This window comes from Photinus pyralis, unplaced genomic scaffold, assembly GCF_008802855.1.
Source record: "Photinus pyralis isolate 1611_PpyrPB1 unplaced genomic scaffold, Ppyr1.3 Ppyr1.4_LG10, whole genome shotgun sequence".
NCBI classification, from domain to species: Eukaryota; Metazoa; Arthropoda; class Insecta; order Coleoptera; family Lampyridae; genus Photinus; species Photinus pyralis.
Window position 1 is genome coordinate 20408372 of NW_022170250.1, and position 11275 is coordinate 20419646.

The window sequence follows — 11275 nt, forward strand, 5'->3', positions numbered from 1 at the left end:
TATATCACAATGTCATTTTTTTAAGTGTTTCAGTAAAGTTCATGAATGGATGTGTGGTGCTGTTTTACGCAGATCTTCTTGGATAGGCTCATTTTAAGCTAAGATTTGAACCCAAAATGCGCCTTGTTGTAAGAAAGTGTAGAGAAGACGCTTCTTAAAATCCATTCAGACAAATGAACTCCAAACAGTTCTTTTTGCTTATGGGGGTGGAACTGAAATGTGGCGACGCTGGAGTTTTTTGGAACATTGGACACTTTGGATTTCTTTTCTTGTAGTTCACCGTTTTCGTGCCTTATTGAGGTCTCTAATCTCACTCACTAACTTATTTCAACGGAAGTGTACCAACAGTTTCGACTAAACGCTAATTAAATTTATTCCTAATTGCACTTTTAATTAAAACAGGTGGGTACAGATGGGCTGCAATTACCTAATTATTATCGCACAAACTGCATTGCCAAAAATGTTGAGGTTCACACAACTGTGACCGAAATTATGAAAATAATCTGCGATGGTGGGAGGTAGGGGAAGATGACGACAGCGTTAGAGAAATGGTAAGCGTAGTTGACGTCGCGACGCTTATTGCTCTTAGGTTAGCCAACATCCTCCGATCGCCTTCAGGCACAGGTAGGTGCGTGTTTAATCGCTGGGCCCTTATTAACCATTTTGCTAATAGGCTGAACACCATTTAATTACTAATTAAGCTATTCGTAATTAATTTTACCAACTGTTTAAATGTTACGTTAGAGTAATTCAATTACCAAAATTAAATAAAAGTGAAACGTTCGTAACCAAATTTGCGATTGTCGTACAAGGATCGGTTATTTTTATCCTAATTTCGACGTAACGTCCCCTTCGCAATTTGCGGATTCAAGTGATTTTCCCGAGCTTTCTGCATGCTCCTTTTTTTGTTATTATTTGACGCGCCGGAATGTTCAACCAGGCTAAACTAGGAGCGGGTTATTTTCGTACCTACTTTCATATTGGGTATCAAGTAGGAACATCTTCTATCTCGGTTTACCGATCTAACGTTATAAAATATTTTTCCAGATTATTTTTAAATTTGACACAAAAAATTTTCAACATTTTTTTGAAACGCATCCATTTATATCCGCAGGTGTATTTTTGAATACTTCCTCATACCTTTAACGCACGCAATTTAATGGCCGTCTTAAACAATCCATTCCATTCTTACTTAAATTACGTAACGTTTTTTCTTATATCGGCTGAATTTGTCAGTGGAACAAAATATGATATGGAAACAGATACTTTGCCGATTACTTGAAAATAGAATTTAAAAATTTGCACGGCGATAATTAAAAATAAGCCGCACCAAAGCCATACCAGATCTTAAGGTTTGCTCAAATTGTAGGGTGCAAAAGACTACGAATGATTAAAATTTTAACACTGTAATTACATTTCAGGCAGTTTTTCGTTTTCCCTCTGAGCCAGCCCTAAAAAACTAAGCACAATGGACGCGATCAAGAAGAAAATGCAAGCGATGAAGCTTGAAAAGGACAATGCACAGGATAAAGCCGATGCGATGGAAGGGCAGTTCAAGGATGCGAACATGCGTGCTGAAAAGGTAAATGTCTTCGCTCCTTGTAAAAACCCTCTGGGAAATAAGTACGCCTAAAGACACATACATAGGCATGAACCCTTCCAGTATCAATGATGATCTTGTTTTAGGTGAAAGAAGAGGTGTACGAATACACAAAGAAATTGGCACAAGTGGAAGCTGATTTTGAAACAACTAAAAACAACCTTGAACAAGCTAACAAAGACCTTGAAACTAAAGAGAAAACGTTAAACAACGTAAGTATAACTGAAACCCTTAAGATGGTAAATAACGGATCTTCAGGCCGAATCAGAGATGGCTGCCTTAAATCGCAAAGTCCAACTCATTGAAGAAGATTTGGAACGTTCCGAAGAACGTCTAGGAACCGCATCTACTAAACTTGCGGAAGCGTCTGAAGCAGCTGATGAGAGCTCCCGGTAAGTTATCTCCTTCTTCTACTTACTCAATCTGAACGCGTTACAGTATGTGCAAGGTATTGGAAAATCGTGCTTTACAAGATGAAGAACGTATGGATCAACTAACCGCCCAGCTGAAGGAAGCGCGTATGCTCGCCGAGGATGCCGACAACAAATCCGACGAAGTCTCCCGCAAACTGGCGTTCGTTGAAGACGAACTTGAAGTAGCCGAAGATCGTGTCAAAGGCGGTGACGCCAAGATTATGGAACTTGAGGAAGAATTGAAGGTCGTCGGAAATTCGCTCAAATCACTCGAGGTGTCCGAAGAAAAGGCCAACCAACGGGTGGAAGAATTCAAGAAGCAATTAAAATCTCTCACCGTCAAACTAAAGGAGGCCGAAGCTCGCGCTGAATACGCCGAGAAGGCCGTGAAGAAATTGCAGAAGGAAGTTGATAGAATTGAAGGTATTCCAGCGTCCCTCCTATTACTATCGCTTCTTCCGCTTCACGCTTTTCAATCTTTTCAGACTTTGTGCTTCGCGAAAAATCTAAGTATCAAGGAGTATTAAATGAAATTGACAAAACGTTCACTGAAATGGCTTCGCTTACCGCTAACAAATAACGCACCTTCCCTAGCTTACGCATTTCTTTCTTAGCTTTACTCCACGCTTCCGCTACATTAATGCAAATGCCCAGGTACTCAACCGCCCTTTTACGCGAACCTGACAAAATCTCACCGTTTTTCATTTACAGACGAACTTGGAATCAACAAGGACAGGTACAAGTCATTGGCCGACGAAATGGACTCCACCTTTGCCGAATTGGCCGGCTACTAATTTAGAGAGTAAAGCAAGAAGATCAAAAACATCCTGTAAATTTGAAGTATCTTTATATTTTATTACACTATTTTCCGATGTATTAATTTCTAACACGTTAATTGTTATAATTATTTTGAAATAAAAATAATTATTGTGCGGGATTCATCTGGTTATGTGCATTGCTGTAATTCTATATTATATATATTATAATAATACAAGCTTGTAAATACAACCAATTTAATTTAAGAAAGCTAATACATTTTTCTTCTACTTTTTGCCATTTGTTGCTAAATATATTAGTCCCGTCAGTAAAGGTTTTTCTCGGGAAGTCCTCGGAAACAGCTCCGATTTGGATGATTCTCTTTTTTTGTTTTTTTATATTGTTTTAAATCAGAAACAAAATTTATTCTACTTTTGTGTGATTTTTCCACAAAAATTGTTCATCTATTATTTATAATTATAATTCTATAATAAATTATTTAGAACTAATTAAAATGACCCAATCAGCAATATTATAAGAGTATATTTTGCACAGTCGCCTTCATTGTAAACGCATTGTATGCAGTGGAAGTGACACCACTTAAATCTGATGACATCTTGGAATCTCAAAAATAAAATAAATAAAATAAATAAAATAAATAAAATAAATAAAATAAATAAAATAAATAAAATAAATAAAATAAATAAAATAAATAAAATAAATAAAATAAATAAAATAAATAAAATAAATAAAATAAATAAAATAAATAAAATAAATAAAATAAATAAAATAAATGCCAGATTAATCGATGTATTACCTTCACCTCTGGCAAATTTACGCTATATACTACAAAAAGAATCAATCCCTTAGAGGAATTCTCTGCAATATTGCATTTTTTCTTTGCAGGTACCTGCATCCGATACTGCATTGTTATGTCCACACTTTTGTTTTCGCGTCAGCAATAGATACGTCTCGTCTAGACGTTTCAACTGCCCTTTGAGAGTACTCTTACACTCCGTTCTGCAAATCTTTATACTGAAAGTTTTGACATTACCAACAGATGTGTCTCGTCTAGACGTCCTACTTGCCCTTCGTGAGTGCTTTCCTACGGCACACGGTATTCGAGAAATTCGCTCATAAAGTTTTAACATCATCAATGGATATATTACCTCCCAATAACCCTTTGTGAGTACTCTCCTCCAATACTCCGCTCTTGAGATATAAGACATTATAACCCCCTCCCCCTTTTTTTTACTACGTAAGCAAAATGTTATGCACGTTTCACTTTCAAAAACATCATCTCGGGATATTCATGGGGGGGGGGCCTTAAGACAATAAAATTTAATGGCTGTCTGGCGCATCTTCAAGGTATGGGCTACCTATTGCAAAAAATTCGAGGACGCTAGGACAATTCCCCTAAAAGTAGTTCAAAATCGCAGAAGGGTCCGAATAGACGCACAGACGGATTCTAAAAAAATGCGCTTAACATTTTCCTACTTAAAAAAATACCTTAATTAATTAATTGATTAATATATACATATTATTTAAACAATACAAACATTATTCCCCCCCTCTGAAAGACTTCTAATTTTAAATTATAATAAAAAAACAAAATGTTTAAAAAATCAACAAAATCGGAGCTGTTTTTGAGGACTTCCGAAGACTGCTTCTGTTTTGTATTTATTGACGCGATTATATCTAGCAAGCCAAATTTGAAAGAACTCAACTTTTATAAATTTTCAACATCGTGAGAAAACATTTTTGAGGTGGCTATAATTTTATTACCCCTAGAGAATCAGAACATGGATTGTAAGGGGTGGGATGCACCCCACATAGCCTCTCCCATTCAAATGCCAAACCTAACATTCACGCGGTACAACCTCTGTTCACTGACGCGTTGTAGTTGTTAGTTGTTGGAAATTATGAATTGGGAGCAAGGAATGAAAGGGGTTACGTTTAACAGAATTCTGCAAGGAAAGGAATATGGTCATACCCAACACTTAGTTCGAACACCATAAAAGGAAACAAATCCCCTGAAGACAGATCGAAAGAAAGGATTAAAGTCGTAAAAAGAATAAAGGAATTGGATCTGGTAAAATTCAGGGAGGTGGATAAAGAATGTATAGGAAGGGCAATAGGAATTGAAATGAAAAGAGAGGCTGCAATTAAGAGTCATGAAACTACAGAAGATAAGTGAAAGAACATTAGGAATACGATAATCAAAGGGCTTGAAAAGAAAAGGAAAGAGCAAGAAATCCATGGATACTGTGGTGTATGCAACTAATCATACACTAAAGTATTGTAATGTCTATGTACATATTGTATCAATGTTCAATGTGAATAAACCAGTTCGTATTTGACTAACAAAGAGACATGACATGGCGCAGTCACGAACCTAAATTTAATTGATAAATCAAGTTATATGAATGAAAATTGAAGCAGAGAAATTAAAAATGGACTCAAATGAAAAACTACGACCTATGAAATTAAGTGGAAACCTAGCCGAAAATTGGAAAAGTTGGATACAGCGATTCGAAATATATTCAACAGCAACAGAGTTAGATGGCAAGGACCAGAAGATCCAATGCGCACAAATGCTTCATCACATGGGTGAGGACGCCATTAACATTTTCAACAGTTTCACGTTTGCAGATAACGAGAAAAATAAAATTGCCTCCCTCAAGGAAAAGTTCGCAAATTACTTTGTTCCAAAAACAAATGTCACGTATGAACGCTACAAATTTTTTACTTCGAGACAAAATGAGGAACCGCTGGAACAATTCATCACAAATCTGAAAAACCAAGCTCAACTATGCAATTTGGGTGAAGAGGCATTAAGGAACGAATTAATAAAAACTATGTTAATAATTGGAATCAAGGACGAAGCTGTCAGGGAAAAACTACTACAAAAGGAAGACTTGACATTAGACAAGGCCATTGAATGTTGTATCGTAACGGAGAGTTCCCGCCAACAACTTCGAGACATGAAACAAAATACATCGTCACAGTCCCAAGGAGTGAACGAGATCGACAGCATTAGAAGGACCACAAGAACAATGGAATCAAACTCACGTGCCAATAAGGAGACGAAGTCACGGTTTGATAACAAAGACCAATTTAAAAAAGTAAGTAATTGTACAAGATGTGGTAAAAATCACTCAATTAATAACTGTTCTGCTTATGGTGCCTTATGCAATAATTGCAAAAAACCAAATCATTTTGCAAATGTCTGTAAATATAAATCACATAGAAATAGGAAAATAAATGAAATTGTTGATCATGATAATTACGAACAAAGTCTGTTGATAAATGAAATTAGTAACAATTCAAAAATTAATAATTGTACTATAGAACTGATTGTAAATAACAAAGTCAATGTGTTTGTCAATTTTAAAGTGGACACTGGTGCTAATGCAAACATAATTTCACTAGACCAATTGAAAAGTATTGAATTTAATGAAAAAAGCATTCAAAGATCGCATGAAATTTTATTAACTTTTACAGGTCAGAAAATTCCGATTGTAGGTAAATGCTATTTACATCTTAGACTAAAAGACAAATTAATTAAAAATGTTGAATTCCATATTCACAAAGGCAATGGGTCGATTATTGGTATAAACGCTTGTGTTGAGTTAGACATAATCAAATTTCACGAGGAGGTTAAATTAAAAGAAATTTATGCCATAAATAAAAATTGTAATTCAGGATACGAAAAGCTAATTAACGATAATTCAAATTTATTTAAAGGAATAGGGAAAGTAGGGATACCCTACCACATTGAACTAAATGAAAATGCAATGCCAGTTGTTAAGCCTATCAGAAATGTACCTTTTGCGATTCAAGAACAATTTAAAAAACACTTGAACGAATTGGTAAATTTAAAAATAATCGAACGAGTTGAAGGAAGTTCTGAGTGGGTAAATTCCTACGTCATTGTAAGGAAAAATAACGGTTCTCTACGAATTTGCCTTGATCCAAAAAACTTAAATGAGTCCATCAAAGATTCAAAATATAAATTAACAAGTTTAGACGACATAATTTCAAACATTAATGGTTCCACAGTTTTTACACTATTAGATGCTACAAGTGGTTTTTGGAATATACCTCTTGATAAGGAGTCAAGTAAACTATGCACATTTGCAACGCCTTTTGGCAGGTACAAGTTTTTAAGAATGCCTTTCGGTATAAAAACCGCTAGTGAAGTATTTCAGGAACGATTCCAAGAAATATTCGCGGATAACGGAGTGCAGGTATACATTGATGATATTTTAGTGCACGGTAAAGACAAACAGGAACATGACGAGCGTCTAAAAAACGTGTTCAGAAAAGCACATGAGCAAAATGTAAAATTTAACTTAAGTAAGTGTAGATTTGGAGTAGGGGAAATTAAATACTTAGGGTATAAATTCTCGAGTGAAGGGATAATGATAGATGAAGAAAAAATTGATGCTATAAAAAATATGCCTCAACCTAAAAATAAAAAAGACATACAAAGATTCCTAGGTTTTATCACGTATGTTGGTAGATTCATAGAAAATTTGTCAGAAAAAACTCAACCACTTAGGGAAATTATCAAACAAGAAAATTTATTTGAATGGGGCGAACCACAAAATAAAGCATTTGTAGAATTAAAAAATTTAGTAATCAAAGAACCTATACTGAGATATTATAATCCTAAAAAACCAATTACATGATCGGTAGATGCATCAAAATCCGGTTTAGGTGCAGTACTATTACAAGATAACCAACCTTGTGCATATGCATCACGTACTATGACAACAACACAACAGAACTATGCTCAGATCGAAAAAGAATTATTAGCTATTGTATTTGGTGTAAACAAATTCCATCAGTACGTTTACGGAACTAAATTCATAGTAGAAACGGATCACAAACCGTTAATAGCAATTTTCAAAAAACCATTAAATGCGTGCCCTGCAAGACTTCAACGTATGTTATTATCCTTACAAAAATATCAGATTCACCTAATCTACAAACCAGGAAAAGATCTGATAATTGCAGACACTTTGTCACGTGCTAATTCAAGTAAGACATTTGATGATAATTTAGATCTTGAAGCTCAGGTATGCTTAATTCAAAAGAAATTAATAATAACTGATAATCGGGTAGCACAGTTAGTAAAAGAAGTCAGTAAAGATGAAGAACTTCAATCAATTAAAAAATATGTAGTAAACGGTTGGCCAAGTATTAGTAAAATTCCAAGTAATATAAATCCGTATCATAAATTAAAAGCCGAAATAACGCTAGGTACCAACGGTTTAATTTATATGTCACAGAGAGTCATTATTCCGCAATCGTGGAGAAGCAAAATCCTAGACGACATACACACAGGTCACTTAGGTATAAACAAATGCATTTCTCGTGCAAAATCATCTGTTTATTGGCCTAACATGAACTCGCACATTGAAACTCTTGTAAATAAATGCGAGATGTGTAATAGACATGCGAACTCAAATAAACGAGAACCGATGATTTCACACGAAATAATTAAAAAACCATGGCAAAAAGTGGGCATTGACTTATATGAAGTATCTGGAAAAATTTATCTAATTGTAGTAGACTACTACTCAAAATTTCCAGAAATCTCGAATCTTCAAAAAAATTTAACATCTAGTAACATAATTAACAAATTAAAAGCAATTTTTGCAAGACATGGAATCCCAAAAATAGTCGTTTCCGACAGTGCAAAACAATTCACAGGCATTGAATTTCAAAATTTTAGTAAACAGTGGAATTTTTTATCAATAAAATCCTCTCCGCATCACCAACAGTCAAATGGACAAACGGAGAGAACCATTCAAACAATAAAAAAATTAATTAAGAAATCAACTGAAAATAATGAAGATATTTATCTAGCATTATTAGCTTTCCGTAACACTCCTGTTTACAATTCTTATACACCATCTCAAATTTTAATGTCCCGATACCTCAGAGACAACTTGTTAATAATTGATTCAAAGTTAAATCCAAAATTAATTAACAACACAAAACTTAATCAGAAAATTAGTAACTCTCAATCGTACAACAAAAAGCAATATGATAGTAAAGGTGTAAGACCGAGACAAGATTTTAAAATCGGCACAGCTGTTTGGTATCAATTAAAACCCAAAAGCCTATGGGAAAAGGGTAAAATAGTAGACAAACTTAGTAATACAACTTACAAAGTGCAGACATTAGATGGTAAGGTGTTAATTAGAAATAGATTTTATATTAGACAATGTCACACAAATAATGTAGAAAATAAGGATAAGTATTATTCAAATTTTGTATATTAATTTGATGATGACAATTTAGATTCACATCAAAATGTAATTAGTAATAAGGATAGCGATCATTCTAAACCAAGTGTAAGTGCAAGTGACGAGAGAAGCAAAAGACAAATTAGACTACCACCCGCTCTAAATGATTATGTTCTTTATAAATAAGGGAGATGTGGTGTATGCAACTAATCATACACTAAAGTATTGTAATGTCTATGTACATATTGTGAATAGACCAGTTCGTATTTGACTAACAAGAATGGATGGAAGAAAGCAGCTAAATACGACACAAGATAACCAAGGACAGAATAGAACGAAAGATTTTATGGAAAAGTTATACAAACCCAATGAGAAACCTGAACGAATTAATGTAGAGGAAGAATTAGAAGTACCAGAGGAAAATAAGGGCGGGAGTATCGTGATGTCAGAAATAACGCCGACTATAAGAAATATGAAGAATGGTAAGGGTGCTGAGATAGACGGGTTTCCGGTAGAGTTAATAAAGTGTTTAGAAGAGGATTTAAAGCAACAAGGAATGAGGATACTGAGGGATTTCTGTAATGAGATTTACGTGTGGCCGGAAGACTTTCTTAGAACCATTATACCACTTCAGAAAAAGAAGAAAACAAGGAATTTCGAGGAACACAGAACCTTCAGTGTTACAGCTCATACTGCTAAGATTTTGTTGAGGATGTTGGATAGGAGGGTGAGGATATAATGGAGGCGGTAGTGGGGAGAGACCAATTTGGATTTCGAAGGGTTTCGGGAACCAGGGATGCAATCGCAGCAGTAAAAACAATTTGAGCACGATATTAAGAATGAGAGACGTATAGAGAGGATCGGTGGAGATGGAAGGTGGAGAGAAGCAAGAAAGAAGAAAAAGGAAAAGAATTTATGATTTTAAGATGTGAACAGGGTATGTAGGATGCAGAGAGAGGCAATGGACCGGGAGATGTGGAGGAGGGATATCACCTAAAAACCTGCCAACTAGCAGACAACTAAAAAAATCAATGGGGATTTTTGAAAAATGTCTCCCGCACAGGGGACGTTTTATAATTGACCTCACGTGCTACTCGGATCTGTATGTAGCTTCCTTTGTTTTACAATTTTTATTAAAGTAAATGTTGGTCCGATTTTCCCGACCCTCAGAACTTGCACAATGCACAACTTCCTAAACTTTGCGTATAGAATCTTCTCGAATGTACCAAACTGCTTCTGGTACCCTATTTACGAACCTTACCCCTGAAAAAGTACGTTATCCCGACGATAAAACATTCACAGAAACTTGCATTGCGCTTGTGACAGTTTTAATTTACCTCAAATAAAAAATAATGAAGTATATAGCTGCTTTTGAAATGGGATACTTAAGAGAAAAAAAGGTATTGAGAAAAACCGGAAGGTCAAAAATTTTGCAGCCCCCTTCTCCCTTTTCGCACAGGGTCTCGAGCTCGAAAACTTGAGAAAATATATTAAATAAAATCCCTAAAGCACATTCCAAAATTTCATTAACTTCTAACCTTTACTACGTGTCCTTTTTATACACTCTTTTGATAAAGTTTTGTAATATATACGTACTAACTGTCAACAAATGTCAAAACAGTTCGTGTTGTGCTTAATTTTATTATGAATCTAAAAGTCATGCAGAGTTTTTAAAGAAGAATACTTTTTTTAGTGTAAAGAGAGGTGTAAAGTAACCTTTTTTTCCCATTGTATAAAACTTTTTGGGACACACTGTATACTAGAAAATAGAAGGCATTTATAATCAAATGTTATATTAGATTTTTCCTATATTGGACAATTGAGCTTTAATAATTTACACAAATGATTCTGTAATTACAAACTAAACCAAACACTGAGGAACAAATTCAACAAAAACTAACCAACTCTGCATTTATTCGTTAACATCCCCCCTCCCTCTCCGAAATGTTTGTCATATACAGGGTATCCCGTCATTATTTTCGGTGTTTAGACTTAAATAATATCTACAACAAGAATATAAAAATTTTTGCATTGTCATGAAAGGAATCTTTACCTACAGTAACCTATCTTAAAAAAAATATTTCAAAAATAATAAAAGGCATTCGCAGAATTAAATTTTACCTGGAAAAACAACAAGGCACAAAAAATTCAACCCACATTCTGAAACGAAATTTTAACGACTCAATCCTATTCCTTGATTCATTAAAGCGGATTACGAATGACGAAAGTTTTGTAAACGGTTTATG

The 11275-nt window shown here is 34.7% G+C and overlaps 1 protein-coding gene across 3 annotated transcripts; it reads left to right on the forward strand.

Moving 5' to 3' along the window:
- The first annotated feature begins 510 nt into the window (after nt 1–510).
- LOC116162442 (tropomyosin-1) lies at nt 511–3021 on the forward strand. 3 transcript variants are annotated; one of them, XR_004143540.1, is made up of 7 exons: nt 511–624; nt 1422–1582; nt 1687–1812; nt 1859–1992; nt 2039–2436; nt 2499–2667; nt 2725–3021. XR_004143540.1 is itself a non-coding variant. In XM_031476061.1 (6 exons), exons 2-6 carry the CDS (start codon nt 1469–1471, stop codon nt 2805–2807), a joined length of 855 nt encoding a protein of 284 aa, XP_031331921.1. In that variant the 5' UTR covers nt 512–624; nt 1422–1468; the 3' UTR covers nt 2808–3016. The 3 variants fall into 3 exon arrangements, 1 of the variants encoding a protein (XP_031331921.1); XR_004143541.1 differs by having other exon boundaries at nt 572–628; XM_031476061.1 differs by lacking the exon at nt 2499–2667 and having other exon boundaries at nt 512–624; nt 2725–3016.
- Nucleotides 3022–11275: the final 8254 nt, after the last annotated feature.